This window comes from Pogona vitticeps, chromosome 2 (genome assembly GCF_051106095.1).
Source record: "Pogona vitticeps strain Pit_001003342236 chromosome 2, PviZW2.1, whole genome shotgun sequence".
NCBI lineage: Eukaryota > Metazoa > Chordata > Lepidosauria > Squamata > Agamidae > Pogona > Pogona vitticeps.
In genome coordinates, this window is record NC_135784.1 from 150,537,318 (window position 1) to 150,565,273 (window position 27,956).

Consider the following 27,956-nt stretch of genomic DNA (forward strand, 5'->3'; position numbering starts at 1 on the left):
GGAGGGCACCTGGCTATATTTAGAGTTCTGCTCCCTCAGGAGGGGTGATGTGCGTTTGGATATCAAATGCTGGGTATCAGACAGGTTTTGTTGTCATGGTAACTGCGGCCCTCTTTATTTCCAAAAAAGCCTCTGAAGCAGGACGTTGCTGTTGGTGTCTAAGCGGAGGGTGGGTAGGTGGGGTAGAAATGTCTTATAACGTCGCCAGCTTCCAGATCTTTCCTCCAGAGCCAAGGTTCAGGTGCCTTCTCCTTCCTACCACAGAGTAATCGGAGGGAAACCCCCTAAACTGGAGATCAGAGCTTTGCCCTTGAGCAAAATGGTTCGGTTCAGGTTCGATTTGGGGGCGCGGTGGACGGACCCCCTGCATGATACGGACTCCTGTTTGATTCGCTTTCTTTCTTTCTTTAAAAGGGTCCCGACCCCGCCTGTGCAAAGCTTAAAGGAGCTCCCGAAGGAAGCTCAGCGTCAAATATTAACATCCGAACCAAAAAAAAGCCTCCAATTCAGAACCAGTAAATGTCTGCTTAGGCTCTTAGGGAGCCTCAATTTGGCTGTCGTCGGTAAAAGGCAAGAGAGAAGTGCGGGGAGAGGAGACTTTGGATTTCCGCCAGGCTCCCGCTGCTCCCTCTCGAAGCGCCTCACCTGGGGTTTAATCCCGATTTAATCTTCCCACCCCCGCATTGGGCTACCGCTGATATTTTTTTTAAAATCACACACCCCAAGAACCCCTATTTATGCCGAGGAGCCCGGCAAGAGGGCGCTCTGGCTTTGAGTCGCCTTCGCGGTCTTGCCCGGAAGAGGCCGTTGCTGGGAGACGGAGCCACTCGGGCCCGCCACAGCGAGGGCGGCGAGGCGGGAGACTTGGGGCCTCGGTGGGCTGCGGCCGGGGCTGAAGGGGAGACGCGGAGGGACGGAGGGAGCCCTCCCGCGGTATGTGAAGTTTAAGAGCAAACACGGGCGCCGCTCGCCTGGAGGGGAAATCCGAGGCAGGGGCGCGTCCGTACGGCGCGTCTCTCAATTGGCGCCTCAAGGCTTCCCAATGGCCAAAAGCTTGCTTTTCAGCAGAGTCCGCCTCATCGTAGACGGGTGACCACACGTCACCTGCCCCCTTTCCTTCTGGATAAGCTGCTGATCTTTGCATGCGCATCCCCGGACTGGAAAGATGGGAACCCAGAACAGGGAGTCAGGCCGAGAGGCCTCAGGCAGCCTCCTCCGAAAGAAGAGAGAGAATTTCCCTGCGAGCCATGCCTTTGGGGTGCTTGAATAATCCTAAGAGGTCCCACAAGGTCGAGCCCTAATAAAAGTGTCGCCAGTCTAGAAAAGCCTGAAAGGAAAGAGGGTGAGGTCAGCACAGAAGACACCGTGAGCAGCCTCTTCTCTGGTTCTCAGGGATCCTGAATCATAAGATGAATGTATTCCTGATGGTACAAGAGTATTTCTGTCATGGCTAGAAGTGGGAAGTGTTACTTTAAAAATTTAAAGTCCCCCCCCCCCAATGCTGGTTGCTGGAGTTAGTCCTTTAGAGACATCTGGCCAGGCTCTTACGCTTTTGCAGACTGAAGAAACTGGGAGCAAATGGTCTGAAGAGCATGTGGTAAATGGAGGACAAAATCCAAGGACAGATTCGTTCTTGGGGAAGACATAGTGCTTGTCCAGCAAAGAGGAAAGAGATCGCACCACCAATTTTTTTGATGGAGAAATGCTCTGTGCCTCTGTATGATTGGTCAGCACATGACCAGTGACTTGCCAATTCTATAGATTTCTACTCTCTGCATGGCTGTAGAAAGTGTGTGTGTGTGTGTGTGTGTGTGTGTGTGTGTGTGTGTGTGTGTGTGTGTGTGTGTGTGTGTGTGTGTGTGTGTGTGTGTGTGTGTGTGTGTGTGTGTGTGTGTGTGTGTGTTTACTCTCAAAACTATGGTACGTTTTGGTCTCTTATTCTTTGTCCCTCTGGCTTCTTCTGTTCTCTCATCCAGCAGGTGTTCCCAGCAGTCCCTGTCTCATCTGATGTATCCATTGCAAATCTTCAGAGCTCGGGTAGTGTGGTGGGAAAGCCATTGATGCTCGTTCATAGACTGACCTGGATTTAAGGCATCAGGGCAGACGTGAGATCTAAGAACTACAATTTAAAAAAAGTTAAGGTGAGGGAAAGGAAGGTGGAAGGAGATAAATCCTAGCTCTCTAAAATGTGATGATTTAGGACCAGCCATTAATATCTGAGCCTAATTCACATCACAGTGTCCCTGGGAGGAGAAAAGAGGGGAGCCACGTATACCATCTTGGTTGAAGAAGAATTGGGTAATACATATAGAGCTGATGTGGGGAATGGATTAGAGGAGCCTGCACTCTAAGCAGAGAGGTGTGTGTACAGTAACAGAAATGGGATTTAACAGTCAGGTCTGTCCCCTTTTAGATTAAATTGGCTTTCCCCAATCTTCCAAACGTGTTGGGCTACAACTTCCCAGTGAGCATGCGGGATAGCAGATTTTGGAAGATTGGCTTAAATCAAATGCATGTTCCTTAGCTCATGTGGGTCCTCTCTCTTTGTCACAGTCCTCCCTGTTTTTCTAAGCACAACCATGCCAAAGAAGAAGGGAAGAAAACGGGCAGCGCTGACTGAAGAAGAACGGTTGCTTATGATGCAGCAGAAGCAGCTAGCTGAAGAGGAAATGAATAAAAAGAAAGAAGACATGCTGGCCCAGTTCCTAAAGGTATTATCCCTTCACCTGGACTTCAGGAGGATAGAACTACTCTGAGGCAGGAAAATTAGGGGTCGGGGACTAATGTTCCACAGGAAAGGGAACGACATGTCAACAGTAAGCACTGTATTATAAGTGATTTGCATAGTGATGTTCAAATATAAGAAAGAAGTAACATTAGTTATGTAGGCTTACTGAAAATAAAAAATAATTATAACAGGAGTTTTCTTCTGTTTTCATTTAAGGGAGAATAGCAGAATCATTTAATCTTCGAGTGATTCCGGATGAAATGATCTAAGCACATTCAATTAAAATCTTTTTTTTATTAATAACAAACATAAAAACATAACAAAATATTATAAACATAGCAAAACATTACAAAATCTAAAGAAAACTAATAACATGAAGGACAGAAGCAGTTGCATATTGAGCATTATATTGTCAATCTGTAAAAATCTGTAAACGAGGCAGGGTGATTGCATCATAAAAGACTAATCTAAAAATACTCTGGGAGAGTTTTGAAGAGTGATGCTAAGAATGCCATTTTGGCTAGATTGTCTGACTTGCAAACATCATTCACGCAGAATAGAAAGTAGGAGAGCAGCTTGTTTACTGTGTGTGCTCTGACCCTATGAAATGGAAGTGTTGTGTTGTTTGCTCCTCCAGGTGGAGGCAAAAGATCAGAACTAGGCTGAGGCTCAAGGGAAAAGATGCACAAAGCAAGGCAGGCTAGGACAGAACATACTGCAAGTTGCTGTATTTTGTCTCAGTATACTTTGAGCTCAGAACTCCCTCTTTTGGAAAGTCATGTTTGAAAGCAAAATCAATTCTAGTTTTTTTTTTAAAAAAAAATCTTTGAAGAGCTTTGGGCAAAAAACACCTTGAGACATGAGGGTTTGCCTAAATGCTGTTTTGAATCATTGTGAGATTCATCCATTTCCTTCTGCTGTTCTGGTTCTGTTGGTCCTGCCTCTAACATTGGTGAAGGGCAGACATGGAAGGTAAACAGGTAGGAGGAAGGCCACGGCCTGACTGACATAGTAGAGTAGTGGTTAACACTTCAAGAAGCATGAAATAGCTCAGGCTATTTCAGGAGAATTGTAATAGGCCTTTGAGCTGAAGTGAGGAATCTTTGTCTCTCCAGACTTTTTAGACTGCAGTTCCTAGAATTTATTTACAATTGGCCATATTGAATGGGATTTATGGGAACTGTGGGCCAAAATATCTGGAGGAACAGAGATTCGCCACCCGTGCCTTAGAGTTTATAGTGAAGTAGCATGTGTTCCACGGTCCCCTGATTTTCTTGTCTCAGAAGCATTCTGACCAAAAATAAGTTTCCAGTGCTGTTCTCACTGACACTTCAGCTATTAAATAGAACCAATTGCCGCTCTTTGCACTGATGCCATGTAGACACGACTTGTGCCATGGAGAAGCAGCAGTGACTCTGTAGAGTCAGCATTGTACTGGGACCCAGATGGTATGTCACTCTGACATACAATTGCTTTTGCCAGCTGGCCTCCAAAGGCACCTGCAGTTTCGGTTGTCCTGCTTGCATATATATTTTCCAGCCCATCTGTAGGGTACAGATTAGGAAAGATGGCCTCCAGTTAGTGGTGGATATTCCCTAAATTTAAAAAAACACTAATAAAATGTCATATGGTGTCTTTCCTAATACCTCCTAAGATATTACCTATATTCGAAAGGACTGTTTTTTAATACTGACCTAGTCTAATTTGTTTCACTGTTAGGAGGCATTTCCTCATACTTATTTAAGGCAAGACAGCTCAGTGGTTTAGGTATCTGACTGCAGGGCCTGAAGTTGGGAGTTGGATTCCCCACTGTGCCTCCTGTGAGTACGGCCAGTCTGTGTGACCTTTGGCAAGCTGCACAGTCCCACTGCGCCCCCAGAAGTAGGGACTGCTCAACCACTTCTGAATACTCTGGACCTGGAAAAGCCCAGGAAAAGGTGCCGTAAGTCAGAATTGACAGGACGGCACATGATTATTATTATTTAAGGCAGGGATAAACAGCCATGGCACTCTAGGTGCTTTTGGATTTCCCATCAGCCTTAAACATCACAGCCAACTATGTTGTTTCATCCCAAGAGAATGTGCTTGGTGATTCAGTTCACATGGGTTATTGTAGGACCAGTGTAGTAGTGTTTGGCTGTCAAAGAAGGAGGGCCCCAGTTCTGCTTTGCTGTTGATGGTGTTTATATCTCCTCACCCTTGTTGGTTGTGTTTATGGCTCTTGTTCTTGGGCTGAAGGATAATCTTGTGATGTCTGGGGTAATGTAAGATTGTGGTCTACAATGCAGGAAAAGCTGGCCAAAGAGGAGCACAACAGCACTGTGAATTTACACAAGATCAACCTGCAGTGGCGCACGGTGCTCCGTGAAGTCAAGGCCAGGGAGCTGCGCAAAGACATTGAGATTCTGAGCCAGACCTTTGAACGTGTGGTGGACTGCAAAGACAGTGTAATTAAGGTGAGCCCTGGCCCCGAAAGCCCAGTAGAAGGGGACTCTCTGAGACAGGGAGTAGCTCTCCCAGAGACAGAGGCATCTTCTGAGATTTATTGCTGACATATGAAATTGTGCCCCCTAGAATAGGCTAAAGGAAAATTTATTTAATTTATTTATTTATTTAATTTATATGCCGCCCACACTACCCAAAGGTCCACACTACCCAAATAACAACATTCCTACATTCCAAGAATATGTTGTTTTCACATACTGTGGTTGCTTAAAGTGCTCCCAGTCACTTTTTAGGGCTACAAAGCCATATACAAATAAAATATAAGTCAAGATAAAAATATGTAATAGTCAGATTAGTAAGCATACAGAACATTTGGAAAATTGCTTTGATACTTAGTAAATTATTTCAGTTAAAGACTGCATTGAAAAAGGAAGGTGTTCAAGGCTTGCCTAAACACCTGTCTTGGAGAAACATGGAGATAGTCCATAGGATCTATTTTGGTGCCATCCTGAATAAAAGCCTTGCCCTCGTGGCCCATCAGCCTAGTGGATCTTAATGTCCAGCACTCAAGAACCCTGAGGCAGAATTTGCAGCATAAATCCCAGTTAGACCTTAAATGCAGGGAGCCTTTTTTTTTCTTGTCAAGCTCTTCATTATTTTTATTGAATCTGCTCAGGCCACATATCCTAGTAATTGGCAGGCTCAGAGGCAAAGTTGGAAGATCTGTGGGCATGACTCTTACTTTTCTTCAGTATGTGATGCACAAAGCAGGGAGAGATTTAGATCGAGACATTCTCTCTCTCCATTTTATGCCAGTTTCCCTGTGGGTGGGCCACAGAATAGGACAAAGCAAATAATACCAGCAATGTGCAGAGGGGCTGGTGAGGGAAAGAGTCCATAGGTTCGAACGAGTGCCTTAGAGGTCCACGTTTGGTCTGTCCGTGGAGCATTCAGTACTCCTGTTTTCATCACAACACTGGATTCATCCTGGAAGTTTACTGGTACCTCGTACTAGTATTTTGTTGCTTCACAACTGCTGGTTTCGTCCACATGATTCCTCTCTGTCCTTTCAGTCTCTTGCTAAGGATCTTTCTGAAGCAGAAGCTCAGTATGCCCATGCCCTGCGCAGCCACTTACACAACATTGATAAACTGCTACAACTACAGCGCTGCCGCCTGAACTACTTAGAGGAGGATTACCAGACTGAGCTAGCAGCATTGCAGAAGGAATTTGACACGGAGAGGTAGGAAAGAAGAAGAAAGGATTACAATTCAACTAGCTGTTTGGGACTATTGGAACTCATACAGGCCGCTCCTGTTTCCACCAGGAAGATGATCATAGAACATCACGAACAGGAGAATCGCTACCTCCAGGATGTGCTGCTGGCGATGGAACAAAACTTTGCTGACAGCGAGTATGAGGCCAGACTCGACTTTCAGAGTACAAGAGATGATGTTAAGAATAAGGTGTGAGTTAAGATGTGGGAGAGAAATGACATGTTGTGGCAAACTTTACTTTGGCTAATGAATGGGAGGTAGGTGGAGTAACATTCTCTATTCCAAGTTGAGAATGTTATTCTCAAGTTGAGAATGTTATGTTCCAAGAGAATGTTATTAGCAAAATATCTGTGGGTACATATTAGCAATAGTGTGCTCCTTAAATCTTCTTGAATACGTAATTTTTAAATTTTTCAAGTATTTAATTGTAAGTTGGCATCTCATTTGATAACTGCCTGTGCAGCAGTGTTCTTCATTTTATTAATTTTGCACTCATCATCATCTTAGAATTGCAAGGCTTAGTTTCTTTCAAGTGACTTTTAATATATCACATAAACTAGCATAACCGTGATGCTTTGGTAGATTTTTGGTTTTGTTAACCAGATGAAGTGCAGGCAAGAGCTATATGGATTTACTTGGTAGAGCTATCATCGAAGTGGAACTTCATTCTGAAATGAAAAATTCCCATATGTACCATGTGCCTGATGTTACCACTACTTCTCCAGTAAGCCTGTGTGTATTCCTTTGGCTTTTTGTCTGTTAATACTTCCCCTATATGCTCTGACAGGATTTCTTCCAGGGATTTGTGTAGTCTTCAGACATGGGGCTCTGGATCATAATTCTATGTAAGCAAAATACACTGAAGCTATTCCTTTCTCCTGCTATTCTTCTCATACATGCAGTTTTATTTTGTGGCTTAATTGGTTCACAGCCCACTTAAAGACAGACCTAGATACTGAAGGAAACATTCAGCCACCTTTACTCTTTCTTTCTTTTCTTTTTTTCTCTCTCTTCTCCCCAGCGATACAACTCATGACCTTATTTCTTAGCATTGTGTGTTTCCAGATCTCCTCCCATATAATTGGCTGGCAGCTGGCCAAATGCACCTGTTGATAATGTCACATTGTGTTATGCTGCCTGTCACCTGGAAGAGAGAAGAAAGGAAACATGGAGTAATAGCAGCTGGCTCTGTATTCCTTGTAAAATTAGTTCCATGATAAGATTCAAAGTACAGCTACACAGCAGATCCTGGCAGCTGGGAAACCAGGATCATGGTTGCAATCACATGCAGGCTGTCCTTATTTCCAGTGTTTGCAACAGTTCTTTAGCGACAGGATTTCTTGTAGGTGGAGCTCGAACTTCGTGGTGGGGAAAGGGGGGGACAGACATACATCCCTGTAGTGTGGCTGCAAGGAAAGTTTGTTTTTGCTTGAGAAAGGAGTTTCTGGCCAAATTGATCCAGTGCTTGGAAAAATTACATTCTTGGAACCTCAGCCAGCTTCTGGCTGATAAATCTGGAAGTGAGAGCCCAAAAAAGTATTTTTTTTCCTAAGCTCCTGACCAGAAGGAGCCAGTGAATTGGGTGCCTCTTGAGCAAGCACAAATGGGATTGGTGGAGGACTGATCCATGTTCCTTTCTACCCAGAACCTGGAGGAAAAGCATTACCTGCGCATGCAGTTGGAGGGCAAAGTGGAGGAACTGTGGAAACGCTTCCAGCAGGCCTTACGTAACTATACGGAGGCAACAGAGGACCGTAAGATAGCCTTTGAAGCCCTCAAACTCAGGGATGAGAAGAGCACCAAGGAGATTGAGAGGCAGATGAGGAAGCTGCAAAAAATGCAGGTGGGTTGTGTCCCTTTTTGACGTATCCAGGAAGGTGTTTGGGCCAAGAGGACTGCTGACAGTCAGGCATCATTTCTTCTACTGTTGAGCTCTTCCTGAAACATAGCTGGGTTTCTCCAAAATCACAGTGTGAAAAACATCCCCTGGGACCTTGTTCAGCCATCTTTATCTCTTGGGGCATGGCTACACAAAGATCAGGGAGCAAGCCGGTGTGGGCCCCTTGGGAACTGCTGGGCTTAATTAGAACAGTTTAATCAAGCCTAGAAATGGCTCCTGCCAACATTGTGAAGTGCCTTAATCAGTGAGCCACTTCAGGATATTGGAAAATTAATCACTTCCACTGTTCTACAAAGGACAGAGGAAGGGAAAATTGTTTTGACTGCATATAGACTATTGCTGATGCACTGCATCAGCTATAAATAAAAAAACAACAACCCACAACATTTTCTTTGCTTTCTCTTAAAGGGCTGGTGGAAAAACTGCCTGCCACGAAAGCCACCACCATGGATCCTATCCACACCAGAAAAGTAGAAGCCCCATGACAGGAGCCAGAAAGTTGTAGGTAGGAAAGCTCTGGGGACAGTTGGTGCACTCTAGCAAAGACGTCACCTGATTGCCATCTCTAAGAGTACAGCAACCAGCCCCTGCAGCACTCCAAACAACGGGCTGAATAGCCCGGGTAGTCAGCCTCTCTGTTTAATCATCTGATCTGTAGCCTGCTTCATACATTTGGCAGACCACAAGCAAATGACTCCCTCAAGAGCAAGCGGGACTGCGGTTTAACCCTTTGCTTGGCTGGGCTTGCATATGGAAGCACTTTTTTTTGTTGGGAGCAGTGCTTTTACGTTAGTCCTACATTCACGGCCATTACCACTGCAATTTCTTGAAAAAGTATTTTTGTCCCTTCTGGAGCTGGTGTGGCCACAGATAAACGCTTAAGGTTATATGAAGTGTGTGGATAGTGGGTAGATCCTGGGCAGATTAAAAGCTTGGAAGTTGCCACATGGGCTTCTAGAAATAAGTCCAGAAGGGAGAACAATAACGTCCTCCAGTGTCTCATAGATGAATTCAGGGAGTTAGGAGTGACAAAAAATACACCAAGCCCCTGCTGTAACCCAGGTTTCTGTTCAGAAAATCAACTTTCTTTTTCACTCCACTTCACCACCAAACTTGGAAAAATTGGTTCTAAGTCCAGAAAATATCCCAGGATTTCAGGAGGGAGCTGTTGCCAAGTCACAATGGTCTTATCCACACAATCATACCATTTTGTCTGGCAGAGGGTCAGTTTTACTCTTGTCCTGCACAGGATTAAGGACATGATCCTTCATAATAGTAGCTTGGTGTGGCAGGAATGCCCTCTTCTAGAACTCACAGCAGCAACATTGAAGCTGGAAAATGTAGTTCTTCTCTTGAAGAGTGCACTGAGGATGATGACTTATTATCTTTTCAGCCATCAACATTTCAGGGTTAATGATATTGTGGAGGTTTCATCACTTGGAGATTGCCAGTCAGTGACATAATTCTACTGGCCTGTTTTGTGAATGTTTCTTCTTGCTTATTTTTGAAATACATTGATTTTATTTTTAAGATAAGTTTAGATTAGAAGCACTGCAGTTTCAGCATGGAGGCAATCTTTTCACTTAAAAAAAAAAAAGATTCCAAGAAAATAAACACTTTAAAAATGTACTGCAAGTGGATTGTTACTGATGGATGCTCACTCTGAAATATATTTGTTAGTCCGGCACCATAATATATTTGTTTTTTCATTTTGTTTTTAAATGCATAATGATCTCCTGAAATGTTTTACCCATTTTCATATTGTTGTTTTCATATTCTGCATAGGAGTGCCTATTTGACTAAGTTCGTTTTTAATTTAAAGTTACAAAAGTAGCACAATTATCTTTCAAGGCGATGTCCTATGGCTGTTCTTCCATCCTTATCCATCCTCTACATGCAAATTCAGTGCTTTATGGTTGCTTTCCAGCGAAGTTGGTGCTGTTGCATTCAGACAAAAAGGCAGTAGGGGTATGCTGTAATAACATGTGCAAATGACAAAGGTTTCTGCCATTTGCATCCACTTTGCCCACACATCTTTGTCAACTCCATGAACAGTTTCCAAGCATTCTAATTTCAGGGAACCCCTCCTGTGTGGATCTGTCCCCTGGGGGTCACTTAGGCAGGTGCCACTGAATCCTTGCAAGATTCTTCCAAGGGCAGATACTGGCAGAGTGTGGACTTCCAGAGATTGTTACACTGTGTCTCCCATCAGCCGTAGCCAGCCTAGCCAAGGGCAAAATATGCTGAGAGTTGAATTCTATAGGGCTGTGCTTTGTCCATCTGGTTCTTTGAGAGCAAAATACTGTAGCCACTTAATTACACCTCCTCCTGTTGCTAAATTTTCAGTTTGTAGCTGAGGCAAGGAAGACCTTTCTGAGTTGACAGCTGTATAACCTGGGGGAAAGTGACTTGAGGGCAATGTGCTGGTGGTAGGCGAGGGCTGAGTCTGTATGGACACCACGGGTGCCCAGGCAGGCGTGACTATAGCAAAAATGGGCAGGGACAGCTCTCTTCGCCTTTCCCCTCTCCTCTATACAGCTACTGCAGAGAACCTCCTGCAGCCTGAATCTCTCTTCCTGATTGTGGTCTGATTTTTCCCAGGACATGATCATCAGCCTGAAGAACAAGATTGCACTTCATGCACGAGAAAGTGAGGAGCAAAACCGGCGTGTCCGTGAGGAGAAAGAGGTGGTGCTGAAACAGCTGCAGAAGCTGAAGTGCCAGATGAACCGGGCAAGAGCCAGGGCCCGCAGCCATTTGGCCAAGCTGACTATGGAGAGCAGCGGGGCACTCAAAGTGCTGGAACATGTGGTGGCGAAGGTGAAATGTCCCATGGATGCCGCAGGGCACTCCTGGCTTGACCTTCTTCCCCCTCTTGAAAAAAAAAGATACAGGGAGGAAAATGAAAGTGGGAAAATAAAGATGGTAGCGAGGAGTGTATTAACTTTAAGTGATCTCTGGGGGCCTTAAGGATTCCAGACTCCAAAACAAAGTCTAGAGGAGAAAATAGTTGTAGATGTGCTAACTTTGGCCACATATTTCTGGTGGGGTTCTACTCCCTGACTGGAACCAAGTCTCATGTAGCCTTCTGACCCTCAGCCTTTCATGTCCAGCTGGAAAGAGGTGGTCTCCTCTCTACCCATGCAGGAGGGTGCTTTCTAAGTTAAAGGGCCAAAAGAAGCCTTGGAATGATAGTTAGGTAAGGTGTTGTAAATTTGCTGCTAGATATCCCTAACTTCTGCCCTCAATGGAACTACAGACTGTACTGTAGTCATGTGGATCATTGCCCCTACCAAACCTAATGGAGAACAATGTCCAATTCTTATTGCTTCCTTTCACCTCAGGGAGAACTGATCCTTCGCCTGGCTGAAATGTGTCGGAGGTTGGAGTCCGAAGAGGAGAAGGTGCTGCCATTTTATGCTAGCTCCCTGAGCTGGGATGAACAGAGGGCTGCAGATAAGGTGGTCCTGGAGAAACCGGCAGAGCCACTAGCTGAGGTAAATAGCTTGAAGGTAGATATGGGTGGGGTGCACCTCTATCTGCTTCACTGACAAAGAAGGCATTATCCTCTTAGTTCAGTGCCTGGATTAATCGCTTTTGGAAGTTCAGGATTATCCTGTTTCCTTAGGGCTTTGTCAGGTTGGCATTCACTGCTCTTCTGTTTCAGACCAGATGGGAGAGTTGAGGCAAAACTACCACGGGCAAGGGGAGGCTTTGACCCTGAGATGAGCAGCAGTTATGGGGAGACATTTTCACTGAGACTTTGGCAGGAGAGGAAGGTGGAAGTCCTAATTTTGATCAGATCCTTTCTCCAGTCCATGTCCCGGCCATGAATGGTAAGGGGAAGCAGGTGGCATGATTAGCTTCATGTGTAGTTTGATCTTCCAATGTTTGTTCTGTCTGTGGCTCTATTCCCAGAATGCATCATTTCTGCCCACCCCCTTTATTCAAACAGACCTGCCTAAAGTGCTGATTTGATTGATTTATTGATTGGTTGGTTGATTGATTGATTGATTGGGTGCTGTTTCGCTGCTGCTGCCATCCAGCCACAAGAAATTATGTTTTCAACTAGTCCCAAGGCAGTTACATTCCCAAAAAAGCCTATTTAGATCTAAGACTGCCCAGGAGCTGAGTATTTCATGCAACACCACTACCAATTCCAAGCAGGCATACCTGTCTGGCCACCACCCTGCCTGCTGCACACAGTAAGATAGGAGTAGCAGTATAATGACATGCAACTAGCCAGAGCTTCTGCCTTTTTTTAAAACAGATGATGCAGGACTATGTGGGTCTGGAGCGCTTCTGGCAAAGATACAACAAGGTGAGGCTTGAACAGCTCTCTCTAGAGCAGAATAAAGAAGCCCTGCTCCAAGACAACCTCAAGTTAAGGCAGCTGCTCAAGCAATATCTAGATGGCATCTCAGTGAATGATGAGGTTCTGAGCCAGATCAATCCGTTAATGATTGTTAACCAACAGAGTATTCTTCCATCCCTGCCCCAGGCTGTGCCTGTGGGAGAGGCCCGGGTCAAGCGGCCTATCTATAATGTTATAGAGGCCGCGCAGGAGGTCTCACGAATCCTGTAAGACAGCACCTGGGGATTTCCAAGGATTTGCATCTGTCTTGTTGATGGGTCCCAGCTGAACCAGAGACCTGTATTGGGACTTTTTGGAGAAGTCTGTTCCCAAGAGAAGTTGCCTTGAAAGAATTAAACAGAGTTGAGCTGATGTGTCTAGGAATCTTTGTGCTCTGCAAGTAGAATCGTGGGCAAGGCTTTTTATGTTATATCCAGAAAGATCTCAGCGCCACACCTATGCATAAGCTTTTAAAAACTCTACCTCTTGCTCAAAGCAAAGCAAGTGCATAAACAAAAACATGGAAAAAGCAAACCTGTTGTGGGATATCTGGTGTGACGCAAAGACAGAAAATGGGTGTTTTGAAACATGCTGATACTCTGGCCTGTTTGTGCATATGGTTAGTTTGCCTTCCTCTTTCCAATTTGTTGCATTTTTATTTAAGTCTTCCTTCATTAACCCCACTAGACAACACCAATCCCGTATTTTGAAGCAATGCAGAAAAAACTGTACAATGTTACCTCAAATTTGGCAAATTTGCTTACACTTGTTTTGCAGCTGGCCATGTGGGAAGTAGTTTGGCTTTGTTTCTAAAATAAAGCCTATGGGGTGAGGCTCAGGCACATAGTCCCCGAGGGTATAATTTATACTGCAACTCCCCAATCCTGTGGACAACCTCATAAGTAGGAATATACATAATGATCTGCTGTGTCCAGCAGCAGGATTTAACGTGTGCTCTCAGGCTATATTCATATTTACTACCTTATGTATGCTTTGTGCCTCTTCAACCAGCACAGATGCTCCCAGCATCTCTAACACGCCCTCAGTTGTTTGGTGTGGGTGCTGAGATCTTCATTAGTATTTCTTAAATGCTATAACAGGGAGATGAAATAACTGTTAAAACTAGTTGAAGCTCATAGTGTACATGCACCTCAAGGATCTGAAAAGCTCCCTCAATGCAGACCTCTGTTTCAGCACAATCTGTATCACTGAATGTACACAGCTAATGGGAGTTCAGAATGTTTTAAACCAGTAACTGCTGCTCACAAAATATATTCCTAGATGGCCTTCAGTGTTTTACTAGTAACCGTTTCATGTACCTGGTTTCATGTCAAAAGCATTCACAGTAATGGTTCCTAGACAGCCTTTCCTGGTTAAAGGAAATTCATACTCCCAGCTGAAGAGGTCAGTTCTTCCCATTCTAACCTCTGGGCGTTTGGCTGGAGGGTGTTCCACTTGCATTTATGTTCCCTAATCCACCCCTGCACGCGCACTTTCCATCTCAAGACAGAAATAGCCACAAAGCTGTATTTTTTATGTATATATAAAAAAGGTGGGGTGACTTTATTTCTTCTTGGCTTTGTTTCTTTTTTCCTCCTTGAGTTTCTTCTTCGATACCCGGGGTGCCTGGGCCTTGTGGTAGAGATAGTAGCCAATGAGCCCCAGCAGTGCTGGGACAAGCACAATGCTGAGCAGAGGTAGCACATCATTCAGCGTCTTCTGCCAGTAGCTGGCTCTGGAGAGCTCGACTAGCTCCACCTCAAACTGCAGGACTGCATCAGCTGGAGAGAGGAAGGAGTTCAGTGAGATATGGCTGGGGGTGGGGTTTGGGGCTGGAAATAGGAAAACTACCCTATAGGCAAGACAGAGATTGAGTAGGCGAATCATTACACAGGAAATCTGGCACACCCGTGTAATTCATCCTCAGCAGCTGAGGAAAAAAAACATGGTTTGTGCTTCTGCAGCTACAGGAGTAGGTCTCTATCAGACAAGGGAAACAAGAGTCGCCTAGTGCTATCTTCCTTTTACTAGGCAAAATCTCTTTCCAGCCCCCTCTCCAAGATTACCATAGGGCCCATTGTGGAAACTGTGCCTATTTGCAGGTTGTGGAATTACAGCTTCTACCAGTTCTCCCCACTGGATAGGCAGATTTGATGAAAGCTGAGGTTCAAGAATGGCCAGAAGGACACAAATACTGTAGCCCTGGTGTAGGGTCACTCTCTGACTCTACACAGGAGACTGAAAGAGCTGCATTTACCCTCTTCATGTGGGTATCATGGTATGGCACAGTTGACCAGGAGATGCCAGTGCAGCAGTCCCCATAACTCTATATTTGTACTCTGGCTGATACGATTTAAAAATTGTCCCAAGTGATGACTGGATTGTCCACACAGTGTACCAGGCTACTGTGGCTGAGGGCTGCCAGCCAAGGCATAAGCAAGTGAAGCAAAGGTTTCTTAACTAATTGAAATTATAGTCTAACCCTTGGTTGATTCCAAGATATGCTTATTAACTAAGTTGATAAGTGGGTTTGAAGCATAGATGTGGTTACATGCAGAACGCATGGGATAGCCACAGAACAGAAAACAATGGTCTTAGTGATAGGTGATCAACCTAGGACTCCTTCAGGAGATGCCATCCACTTGTGACCCAGTCCTGGTACCACCCAGCAGGCAAGATACCTTAATTCCTAACCTAATACAGTATTCTGAGCCAACTGTGTCTGGAATCACAGCCTCTCCACAAGAGTCATGTGTACTCATTTACACTCTGGCAATCTCTGGTGCTTCAACTTCCCTCACAAGCCCAATTCTCCTTTCTGCCCTCCCCAACTATTGTAGAGAAATCCCTTCTTAGGAGGTTCTCCAGTGACAGTTCACATGGAATTGTTTCACATCATAAGAATGCTGATAGTGCTCCAGGAAATGCCTGGCCCTCTTAATATTGTACTGAACAGGCAACAGTAAGGTGTGATGAGACCAACAGCATCTGCAATGTCTCTCCATCTCTGACCCTCAACCCCAAATCACAGCAAAGATTCCATATGAACATCTCTTGGGGAGACAAGTGGACAAGTAAATCTGTAAAAACATAGGCTGATAGGCATGTAAGAACATCCCCATCAGCCAAGAGGTCCTGCAGAATGCTCAGTGAGAAGGTGCTCAGGGACTGCCAGCCTACCTGGGACAGCTGGTGGGGAACCTCGTTTGCCATACGCCAGGTGAGGGGGAATGATGACTCTCCGCTTCTCTCTGTCAGAAAGAAGAAAGACAATGTCAGTATCTCAGGGCAGGACAGGACATCTGCACACACTTCGCTTGAATTCAGTGGGTTTTGTAAAAGGGATCTGTTGGGCATATATCAACTGGAGCTTTCGGTGAAATAAGCTATGCCGTCATCTTTGGTGGGGAGCCAGATTCAGAGGAAAATCTGGATAGACACGTCAGACCAGTTTTTCCTGACTTCATAGGTTTGTATGGCTGGACCCAAAGCTCTTAAGCTTTATCATAGTGAATGTTCTCAAATTAAGAAATGAAGGATTTCTGAGTTTAACATGAGATTAGACACAGCAGTGGAACAAAAGAATTGTGACATGCATTAAAGTCTGCAAGAGAGTTTGAGCGAAGATATCTCAAATAAGGAAAAGCATTACGGCAATAACTTAACATATTACCAAGTGGAAAATTTCTCCATTTACCTTCAACATCAGAAATTGCCCTAATAAATATAGAACATATTTACACCAAACTTGTGTGTTAAGTTTAGTGATATACCAAACCTGCATGTAATAGCATTCCCTTCAGAATCCTATGAATTGTTCAGATTGCTAATATAAAGATTTACTGTCAAAAACCTTTATCTCAGTTTCCACTGCCAGCTTGTGAACTGAACAGTAGGTGTGGGGAGGGGCTCTCTATTCTGGCCATAAGTTGCTTACTCCGCCTGCACAAGATGGTGCAGTTCCCAGGAAAAGGCCATTGATGTACAGTCCAAGAGTGCAATCCTAGGCATGTACACCGGAAAGCAGTTCCCAATGAATCAAATGAAATGTATTCAAGAGTTAAGTGAATACAAGACTACTGCCTCAGTCTGTAGAATATATCCGTGCCACAGAGCTGGGTGAAACAGTCTGGCCCTGTTCATCTGAAGACTTACTAGTCACTGGGAAAATTTCAGCCATGATCCCCACAACCCCTAACAAGAGATTGTTTTAGTATGAAACAAAAGAGCTGCAACCCCCCCCCCTTAGATCTTTACTACCCTTAGCCCTTTAGCTGATAGAGGAAGCCATGCAGCAGGTTTCCCTGTGAGCTCTGCACGTCTGCGGAAATGAGCAGTTCAGGCTGAGCTTTCAGGCAAGGAAATGGGAAGGCAAAGCACCCTGTGGCTTTGACAGGTACAGGGAGCCAGTCTAAGTCTTCTTAGGAAGCAGAGGATGCAACTTCGTAGTGGCTCTTAATTCTTCTGACCAGTAGACAAGGGCAGAACGTGTTTCTCTTCAGCTCTGCTCCAAATTTAAGCTGTGATTGCTTACTCGTTTACCATTGGAGAAGCTCCATTGACTCCATTTGGACTTATTTCTGAGTAAATACGTACAGCTATGCATTGTTAAAGTAAAATTATGTATTAAATATTCTACATGCCTGCTAAGGCATTATCTCTTTCAAATTTAGCAAATTCTCTAGATTCTAGGCAGTGACCCAGCCACAGGCAAACAAATGTTGTAAGTTACTTACCCCACACACATGTCCAGTAGACCCTGTTCCAAGCCTGATGAGAAGGGGAAAAAAAGAAGAAACACGTGGAGAAGAATATCTGGGGAGATGGATTTTTGTGGCTCTCTGTGTACTCAAGATCCTTTCAGGGGGAGGGATATTGACTTCACTGCTTACTGAAGACCTAAATATGTCCTGATAAATTAACGTAGTACTGTTTTCCTTTAAACTTCTTCCCTTCATCTAAAACATTCTAAAAACATGGCATCTAGAACTGGACGTAGAAACTGTAAGATCAGACGAATGAGGAATAAAAAGGAACTATTATTCCCATCGACACTAAACAGGTATGGTTCTAATAACCAGTCTAAAATTCCATTAATCAGCAATCACTCTCACTAAATTCAATGGCACATTTATAAAGGTTTGTGCCAAAAGCAGTTTTTGGTTCTTTTTGTGTGTGTTTTGGTAGCTGGCAATGGCATCACACTAACTCCTGTTCAGATTATGATCAACTACACTTCGGAAAAACATTTCACCCACATTGCTGTCTAGACGGACATTCCTCTATCCTCTACCTGTGTGTTCAGTAGGGGAAACAAAATTTCTTCTTCCATGCCTGTCTATTTTCCTTGGTGCATTCCCTAACTAATCTCATTACCCAAATGTCCTGGGATGTTACCTGGGATGACTTGTCTTTTGCCCAGTTCCACTAGCAATGGGTCACGGGTAAGGGAGGTATCAATAATGCGGCCATCCTCAAGGGTACCCTGCAAAGAAATGCATTTGTTTATTTTATTTACTTTCCGCCTTACCTCCAGTGTAGGGACCCAAGGTGTCTCACAAATTATTAAGAAACAACACACCATGCATGCAGAGTGCCCATATTAGCAATTCAGTGGATGCTAACCAGACTGAGAGCTCAGGCTTGCCCAATTCCTAAATGGCTTTTTTAAAAAGCCTAAAAGAAATGTTAAAGAGAAGTGGAGAATCATATCAACAAAATTGATTAGTGGCAATTTTGTACAGAATAGGATAATTCCACACTATTTTAAAAATAAATACAGTAATTGCCTTAAGAAAGGCATACATTTCCCTCTCTCCCACTGAATGAAATGCCTCATAGCGGCTGCTCTGGCATACATGTGTATCACCTAAAAACAGTTGCTTATTTTAGCTTTATGCAAAAATGTTTATGCTAAAAATGTTCAAATTCCTTAATCAGCAAGAACTCATTTGATCAGTTGACTAGGATTAATAGGACGAAGGAGCTGATATAGCTCAGTGGGTCAGAGCACATGGCTGCAGGATCAGGGCTGGGAATCCAGCTCCTCATTATGCTTTCTTGGAGAGGGACTGGCCAAGATCATCAAGAGCAGGTATAGCTGGTGGGATGACATTCCCTGCCACCTGTATAGCCTTAGGCAAGCCGCATGGTCCCTGGGAGCCACCAGAAGGAGGGACTTGTAAGCCCCATCTCCAGACTTTATAACTAGAAATCTCTATGTGGATCACCATAAGTCAGAACTGATCTGACAACACAGAATTATGAAATGATCAAGTTGACAAAGTGTCAAGTGTTCTCAGGTGTCAATACACAGTTAAGCCTCCTTTTGTTTTCCATGTGTAAGAAAACATCATGGCAATGCTATGACCAAGGATAAAGTAAAATGCTACTGAATGCCATAGGACTTAGTCCCAGGCAAATGTGTAAGCTATTTACAGCATAGGGTTGCAAGCTTAAACTTTGAAAACACCTCACTCTGCAATGGAGAGTGGGGGTTTTTCAATCACAAGCAGCAATAGAATGGTTACATTTATGCTGCCACCTTAAGCAAAGATAACATACACATTTATGCATGCACAAACACAGGTGTGCACACACCTTTTTGCATGCACTGGTGCCTCTACGTGTCTTTATGGGTCTCTGTCCATGAGAAGCTGCGTTCCATCCTCACAGTTCTTTTTACCTGCAGCCCTCATTCCTTAACTCAGAGACATGAGGGGATGGGCTTTATGTTGCAGGGCATTTGCTTTAATTGTTTACAAATATAATTTAACATCCAACCCTTTAATTCAGTAAGAACTCACAGGGCAGTTTACAAAAATAAAACAGTGAACAGGTCAATTGAAAGACAATGTAAAACAAAACAAAAATAAAAAGAAGCGGGTGAAAGGAGGGGGAAATCACTATCTTATAACAATAGGTACTAAGAGGTTTTAAAGCCTGGATAAATAAATACAACTTTGACATCAAAAAAAGAGCTGGTATCCAGAGTGTGACTTTGAGGAGTGTGGATGACTGCCACCAAGAAAAAGGTTTTGTTTGCCCCGCTTCAGAAGGTGAAGGTCCTCAGACCGGGCAGTGAACATGATGTCAGCACTGGTTGTTTATGGGCCAAATGGAAAGAGAAAACCTCATGCCACCATTTTGAGCTGTGGACTGCCTCCAGATACCTACATGCTGACTTTCAGATGCCAGGCACCTAAAGCTCTCTATATAGGATGCTGTGAGTTACAACCAGCCTCCTTGAATCAGGCGCCAAAACAGACTGCCAGCTAGTGGCACAAGGCCCTCTGTCTCAGTCCAACTCATTTTTCCTCATGGGGGGGAAAAGGGGGAAGGGAGAGAGGCAACTCAAGCTTTTGAGGCAGCTTTCAAGTAGTATAGTCCTGCTTCCAACATCTGGAAGTGACCAGAGCAAAGAGATCAATAGCCATGTTTTTTGAGGAAAGCCTGTTATCAGGAATAAGGATGGCCAATATCTCCCGGCCTCCGCCGGTTTTATTGCAAGCGTCTGGGGGTAAAAACACACGGGTCTCGTCAGATCTGGAGGTCTCACACGTCCAAAGACAAGCTCAGCTGCCCCGTTTCGGCAAGAACGTGTCCTGATTCGAGGGGCCTCGTGGGCTTCGCTTCGGCATTACAGCGTGTGCGTGAGGCGGACAACTGTGACTCCCTCCCCCCTCACCCCCCAATGTGGTTTTTTTCCCCAGCCTGCGATGCTTATCAACTCCAGCTCCTCACAGCCCGTGGTGAAGGATTATGGGAGTTGTAGTTCAAACTCAAAGAAGCAGATGGCTCGGCCACAGACGCGCGCTCTGGGCAAGAGTGTGGGCTCCAAACCCTCTCCCTTGCTGGCCGCCTCGGCCTATCGCGGGCGGATGGGCCCGCTCCCTCAAGTGGGTTCCCGCGTCCCCCCCCCCTTTGAGGACGGAGCCTTCCGTTCCCCCCCCCCGCCCGCGACCTAACACGGAGGGCGGGCTCCAGGAAGCCACGCCCCGAAAGGAGGCGGGCGCCGCCGGCAAAGCCAGCCGGAGGAGGTTGTGCTGACGTGGTTCGTGCGGCTTTCTCCTGCCTCGCGGCAGCCGCGCACCCCGCTCCGTCCCCGTCCCCTTCCCTTCGCCTTACCGTGTAGTGGATTCGAATCGTGTCGCCCGTCGCCGAGCGCTCCGTGCAGCCGTCGGGGGGCGCCACCTGCAAAGGGAAAACGGCCCGAGCTGAGGGCGAGGAAGGCGACGGGACGGACGGACGCTCACCTCCTTCCCCCATCTGTCAAGCGCTCTCTGCAGGGGGAATCTTTTGCAGGTCCCTCTTCCCCCCCCCCCCCACCGTAGATGCGCTGCCGAGGCCGCCCCGGGTCCCCAGCAGGCACGCGCCCGATGCACGGCGAGACGCGGCGGCTGAGTTTGCCTCCCCCACCTGGCGAGCCTGCACAGACGGAGGGGAGGACCCCCGCGCCCACTTTGGAGCAGGCAGGTCTTCCTCCTCCTCTTCCTCCGGCCCCATCCTCCGCTGTCATCTCGGCCGGTGGGAGGCTCCCTCCCTCCCGGCCCCGCTCCACGCCACGCCGCGCTCACCAGGGTTTCCAGCTGCAGCGTCCGGAGCGGAGTTTCGCTTCGGCTCTCCGGCTCGTCGCCCGCCTCCTGCGCCCGGCTCCCAGCCCCACAGCTCGAGAGGAGGAAGAGGAAGAGGCCGAGGGGGACATGCGAGCGGTGGGCGCGGCGCCGGGACAGCATGGCGAGGGGAGAAGGGGGTCGCCCGGCCAGTTGGCAGCGGCGGCGTCGTCCAAAGTACGCGCGGCAACTGCCAGGCGGACACCTAAGGCCCCCGGGGGACGGGGGGGGACGGGACCCCCTGGCGCCGCCCCCTGGCGCCCTCTTCCCCGCCCCAGAGGAGGGGACCGGCGGGCGAGCCAGCGTGGCCCGCCTCAGAGCAGACGCGGCCGCCACGGGGTCCTCCTCCTCCTCCTCCTCCCGCGGCGGGCCATTCCCAGCCGGGACACGCGTGACTCTTTTCGGGAGAAGACCCAAGTGCTGCTGCTGCTGCTGCTCAAGGAAATGTAGCTGAAGGTGGTATTTGTGTGAGATAACAAAAAAGGCGGGGAGGGGAGTCCGGTGGCCGCACTCTCTTGTTATGGTGGAGCAGCCTACGACGAAACATCATCACCACCACCATCATAATCTGAGCTGCGTTACGTGTTTGCGATCCGACCATGTCTGGGCAGGGTCATCCGGCCGTCTCTACAGGGCCAATGGGCGGGACAGCCTCAATTCAGTTAGGAGAGGGCCGTCGGTCCAGGGGCAGGTGTGGACCCCAAGCTGCTCTTCCTTCAGCTGAGACGGGAAGAAGGGGGAGCGATCCTAACACACACACCCACACACACCCCTCTCTACCTCTGCCCTCAAAACGGGCTGCCCAGCGGCTTTCCAGGCGGCCTGGAGAGCTGCCCAAGGGAAGGGGAGAAAGTCTCCTCACCGTAGCAGATGTTCGCTAGCGTGGCCAGGGCGTGCTAAGGCTTCTTAGGAAGGGCTCCCCGTCCAGAGAGGCAGCAGCCTGACAGTGGGGCAACCGCCCGGAAGAGACCTGGGGGCCCCTCTGAGGTTTACATGGTGGGAGATTTTGGCCCTGGGTTAAGTCTGATGGCAAATGAAAGCCTGCCTTAACTTCTGGCCTCCTCTGCTTATTTTCATTTTGTCTTCTGGTTGGGAGATCCACCATGCAGTTTGAGAGGTGTTATTTTATAATTAAGTGGCCTGACTTCATCTCGCCACCTAGTCATTTTAAAACTGTCCTGTCCAGTCAGCACCAGCGCACATGAAGAAATCCAGATATTCACACTGCATTATTAACCTATTTAAGGTAATTACTGGGTTTATTGCCTGTATCAGACCAACCAAAAAGGCACAAACACCTGCGAAAGCTTTTGGAAGACTTGTGTGCCTTTTTAGTTGGCCGGCAAATAAGTTATCACCACATTATAAATGTACCAACATGTTTACCCCTGTGTTTTTATTGTGCCAAATTGGAGCCTGGCCTTGTTTGCGCAGGCCAAGCACCACACTGATAACATCATCATTTACTTTGTTGATCAGACACTTAATCTGTCAGCTTCATCTTTATTTCTTTGGCTCTTCTGGGCTCCTCATGCTTAGTTCCTAAACCCTGCTACTTCTCCTGGACAGTGCTGCAGACACTTAGACTGTTCTTTGCTGAGCATTGCTTCCTACTACTTTGATCTTTTCCTGCTTTGACTACAGTTGTTGTCTCTGCCTCTCAGGTCCTCTCTCCTCCATCCAATCTTCTGATGCCCTCAAATTGTTTATCTCTCTGGTCGTCTCAATTCTCTTAGAGCAGCCTCCCTTGATCTACTGCTGTTCAGATGTGTTGAGATTACAGTCCACATTATCCCCAGCTGCACAGACATTGCACATTCTCCTCGGTTTCCCATCCCCTTTGCCCCACCCAACCCCCTAGTAAATCCCTCTTTTAAAAACGTCTCTACAGACTAGCACCAAATATTTTTTGCTTGCTCTCTCTGGTCCCTGCTTGCATCACCTCTTCCTCTAAATCAGTAATTCACAACCTTGGGTCCTCCAGATGTTCTTGGACTACAACTCCCAGAAATCCTGGCCAGCACAGCCAGTAATGGAGGCATCTGGGAATGCGATCCAAGAAGATCTGGGTTACCTAAGGTAGGGAACCACTCCTATAAATCTATTAAAATTCTGCTGTGCCCAAAAACAAGTATCTTATCCTCTTTTGCTGCTCCTTGTATGTGGAATTGTCTGCCTAAGGATGTAAGTGGTGTCATCATGACTCTCTCCTTCCATATTTCTTCTCAAAAGCAACACATATGTCCTTTGGTTTATGATCTACTCATTTTTCTTTCCTTGCCAACTTAGTAGTCTGCTTATTCACGGGTGGTAGAAGAGGCCATACCATGGAGGAGTTGCAGCTGTCCGTCCTATGAGCCTCTAGATGCAGATTGGAATAGGGTGCCATCTTGTCTTTCTGTCTCAGCTTTAGAAAGAAAAATACAGTAAGTGGATTTTTGATCAAATGAAGCCTGAACTCTTTCCAGAAGCATATACTGTATATATATATATTGGAACTGGGGCTGTCATACTTTGGCCGCATCCTGAGAAGATTAGAACAGAAAATAATTCTGGGAAAAGTTGAAGGCAACAAGAGGAAGCCCAAATAAGAGTTGGATTGACTTACAGGAGCTGAGCAGGATTATTGTTTACATAACTTTTTGAAAGTCAGTAATTCAGAGAGGCTGATGGCACTTAACAACAATTAAACTGGTTCTCAGATCTTTTGGCATTGTACTCTCCTTTTGATTTTTGAGAAACCCACATATGCCCCATCTCTCCTTTGCCAACAATTTCAATCTCCAAATTTTAAATCCTTGATTTAAAAAAAAGATAAACACAAAAATTATTGTGAATTGAAAAGCAGCACAAAGATTTCTGACATCACTTGCCACCACTTCAGACTTCCCTATTTATTCTAAATTTAATTGCTGGGAGAACAGTGTATTTTTCCAGGAACTAAATTTTTGGCAAATATGGCTGTTGTAATGCAAAGTATTTGGAGGTAGATTAATCTGATGGGCAATTAGCTTCACATTAGCAGGGCAAGAGCAAAGGCTAATAGAGTTTTATCAAGAGAACAAGCTGGTCATCACAAACACTCTTTTCCAACAACACAAGAGGCGACTCTATACATGGACATCACCAGATAGGCAATACCGGAATCAGATTGATTATGTTCTCTGCAGCCAACATGGAGAAGCTCTATAAAGTCAGCAAAAACAAGACCTGGAGCTGATTGTGTCTCTGATCATCAGCTTCTTATAACAAAAGTCAAGCTTAAACTGAAGAAAGTAGGAAAAACCACTGGGCTACTCAGGTATAATCTAAACCAAATTCCTTATGAATACACAATGAAAGTGAAGAACAGATTTAAGGAACTAGATTTGGTAGACAGAGTGCCCGAAGAACAATGGATTGTAACATTGTACCTAAGACAGCAACAAAAACCCATCCCAAAGAAAAAGAAATGCAAGAAAGCAATGTGGCTGTCCACCAAGGCCTTACAAATAGCAGAGAAGAGAAGGGAAACAAAATGCCAGGGAGATAGGGAAAGTTACAGAAAATGGAATGCAGACTTCCAAAGAGTAGCAAGGAGAGACAAGAGGGCCTTAAATGAACAGTACAAAGATATAGAGGAAAATAATAGAAAGGGAAAAACATCTGTTCAAGAAAATCGGAGATATTAAAGGAACTTTTTGTGCAAAGATGGATTGCATAGTTGAGAGACTATGATAACGTACTCTGAATAGAAGACTTGGAACAGTATCTAGTGTGCCTGAGACGGCCAATTCGAGAGTGACAATTCCTTCCACGTACATGCAGTAACAACACAGTAAATAGCTGACAATTTGCAATCCCTGCACAACACTCAAAATCTGCTCTAATAGATGGCTACCTCACTCTGTTTAAAGGTAGGACTGAATCTGGCAATATATGAAAATGGGTCTAGAACAACATTTTTGCATACAGACTCTCTTTCTCAGAGACATATGGCTACAATAAGTATACTCCCTCTGAGCACAGACAGCGATCTCAGCTGGCATTACAGATTCTTTCACTTACGTGATTGACTGGAGTGCAGAAATGCAACACACGCTCAACTACAATATTATAGCCACTTTGGTCCTTTGTTGGGAGAAATGTGGCATATTAATAAAACTAAGTACTTTTATTAAATAAATAAACAAACTAATAATATTCTCCAGCCATATGGAACAAAAAGAGCTTGGAAACTCAGGCATGTGCTTTTGCACATAGTTTCACTTGACCTACTATTAAAGCTGTCACAGAAAGCAAACATTCTGATTTCTTACTTGCTGGGACTCTTGCCAGCCTGTCACCTTGAGGGCTGTGTCCCAGGAATACAGAATTACTGCAAGGGATGAAGAAATGAATGTTGATCCTGATGGTCATTTGGATGGTCTAAACCAGCGGGTGCCAACCCTGGATCCCCAGATATTCTTGAACCAAAATTCCCAGAAGCCTTCACCACTAGCTGTGCTGGCCAGGATTTCTGGGAGTTGTAGTCCAAGAACAACTGGGGACCCAACATTGAGAAACACTGGTCTAAACATAACAAAGATTTTGTTCAATCTTCTTTGTGTGAATCTTTACATTCCTAGGAAAAAAGTGTTCTACGTTTAATAATGCCCCAGTGTTGCATGTTTCTGCCACTGATTAATGACCAATTTGTTTGCTGGAGAAATTTTAGTGATTATTTTCCTAAGTATTAACATTTTCAGTTGATCCTGGTTTTTAATGCATAGTTTCTCATGGTGTTGTTTCATTGTTGTTTTATAATTTTTTTGTAAATGGTTTTATTCTGTAATCTGTATGCAAACTTCTTTGAATTTGGTTCTAAGAGTTGTAGAAAGATGTTTGTAAATAAATAAATTGTCTTGATTTCAAAACCACCCAGGGTAGTGGAAATGGCTTTTGCAATAACTTGTTAATGCCTTATGTTTTTCAGTGGCCACAACCCTGTATATGTCCCTGATTTCTGAGGTGCCAACAGTTTTAAGTATCTGAGTATCCAGCCTCTGATGCTTCATTCTACTCTAAAGAGTTGCTCCCCGCCCCTCCCTGATACAGAGGAGATGATTGTTTCTTTTGGCCTGCCTTCCTCCAAGCATCTCCTCTACCACCTCTCCAGCTGGACCAGGGAAGGCTTGGAGAATTGTTGTTATTTAGTCATTAAGCTGTGTTTTTCATGGCCACATAAACCAGAGCATGCCCTCCTGTCTTCCACTGCCTCCTGGAGTCAGGTCAAATCCATGTTGGTAGCTTCGATGACACTGTCCAACCATCTCGTCCGCTGTCATCCCCTTCTCCTCTTGCCCTCAAACTTTCCTAACATCAGGGCCTTTTCCGAGTCTTCTCTTCTCATGATATGACCGAAGTATTTGAGCCTCAGCTTCAGGATCTGTCCTGCCAGTGAGCGCTCAGGGTTGATTTCCTTCAGAATGGATGGTCCACCTTCCACTTCCATACATCACTCTGTGGACCTTTGTTGGCAAGGTGATGTCTCTGCTTTTTAAGGAAAATTTCTTGCAAAGATGGACTTATAAAGGGCAAAAATGATAGGGACCTATCAGAAACAGAAGACATAAAGAAGAATACACAGAGGAATCATACCAGAAAGATCTGGATGTCCCGAACAACTCAGATAGTGTGGTTGCTGACCCTGAGCCAGACATCCTGGAGAGTGAAATCAAGTGGGCCTTAGAAAGCTTGTCTAACAACAAGGCCAGTGGAGGTGATGGCATTCCAGTTGAACTATTTAAAATCTTAAAAGATGATGCTGTTAAGGTGCTACATTCAATATGCCAGCAAGTTTGGAAAACTCAGCAGTGGCCAGAGGACTGGAAAAGATCAGTCTACATCCCAGTCCCAAAGAAGGGCAGTGCCAAAGATTGCTCCAACCACCATACAATTGCATTTATTTCACACACTAGCAAGGTTATGCTCAAAATCCTGCAAGGTAGGCTTTAGCAGTATGTGGACCGAGAACTCCCAGAAGTACAAGCTGGATTTCGAAGGGGCAGAGGAACTTGAGCCCAAATTGCCAACATGCGCTGGATTGTAGAGAAAGCCACAGAGTTCCAGAAAAACATCTGCTTCTACTTCATTGACTACGCAAAAGCCTTTGACTGTGTGGACCACAGCAAACTATGGCAAGTTCTTAAAGAAATGGGAGTGCCTGACCACCTTATCATTCTCCTGATAATCCCATACGTGGGACAGGAAGCAACAGTTAGAACTGGATACGGATCAACTGATTTGTTCAAAATTGGGAAAGGAGTACGACAAGGCTGTATATTGTCTCCCTCCTTATTTAACTTATATGCAGAATACATCATGCAAAAGGCAGGACTGGAGGAATCCCAAAACGGAATTAAGATTGCCAGAAGAAATATCAGCAGCCTCAGAGATGCAGATGATACCACTCTGATGGCAGAAAGTGAGAAGGAATTAAAGAACCTCTTAATGAGGGTGAAAGAGGAGAGTGCAAAAAATAGTCTGAAGCTCAACATAAAAAAAGCTAAGATCATGGCCACTGGTCCCATCACCTCCTGGCAAATAGAAGGGGAAGATATAGAGGCAGTGTCAGATTTTACCTTTCTGGGCTCCATGATCACTGCAGATGGTGACAGCA

The 27,956-nt window shown here is 45.4% G+C and overlaps 2 protein-coding genes across 5 annotated transcripts; one reads left to right on the forward strand and one right to left on the reverse strand.

Moving 5' to 3' along the window:
• Positions 1 to 778: 778 nt before the first annotated feature.
• On the forward strand, positions 779 to 14,270 carry DRC2 (dynein regulatory complex subunit 2). 4 transcript variants are annotated; one of them, XM_020785605.3, is made up of 10 exons: positions 779 to 933; positions 1,980 to 2,141; positions 2,554 to 2,711; positions 5,017 to 5,184; positions 6,247 to 6,416; positions 6,501 to 6,639; positions 8,096 to 8,293; positions 10,952 to 11,170; positions 11,695 to 11,847; positions 12,621 to 14,270. In XM_020785605.3, the coding sequence occupies exons 3-10, from the start codon at positions 2,580 to 2,582 to the stop codon at positions 12,933 to 12,935; spliced, it is 1,494 nt and encodes a 497-aa protein (XP_020641264.3). In that variant the 5' UTR covers positions 779 to 933; positions 1,980 to 2,141; positions 2,554 to 2,579; the 3' UTR covers positions 12,936 to 14,270. The 4 variants fall into 4 exon arrangements, with proteins under 4 accessions (XP_020641264.3, XP_020641255.3, XP_020641298.3 ...); XM_020785596.3 differs by having other exon boundaries at positions 782 to 933; positions 1,977 to 2,141; XM_078384367.1 differs by lacking the exon at positions 779 to 933 and adding an exon at positions 962 to 1,347.
• On the reverse strand, positions 5,830 to 21,860 carry FKBP11 (FKBP prolyl isomerase 11). Its single transcript, XM_020785652.3, has 6 exons — positions 21,281 to 21,860; positions 20,832 to 20,897; positions 18,102 to 18,189; positions 17,441 to 17,474; positions 15,885 to 15,955; positions 5,830 to 14,485 (listed from the first exon to the last, which is right to left on the reverse strand). The coding sequence occupies exons 1-6, from the start codon at positions 21,437 to 21,439 to the stop codon at positions 14,268 to 14,270; spliced, it is 636 nt and encodes a 211-aa protein (XP_020641311.3). The 5' UTR covers positions 21,440 to 21,860; the 3' UTR covers positions 5,830 to 14,267.
• Between the last annotated feature and the right edge of the window lie 6,096 nt (positions 21,861 to 27,956).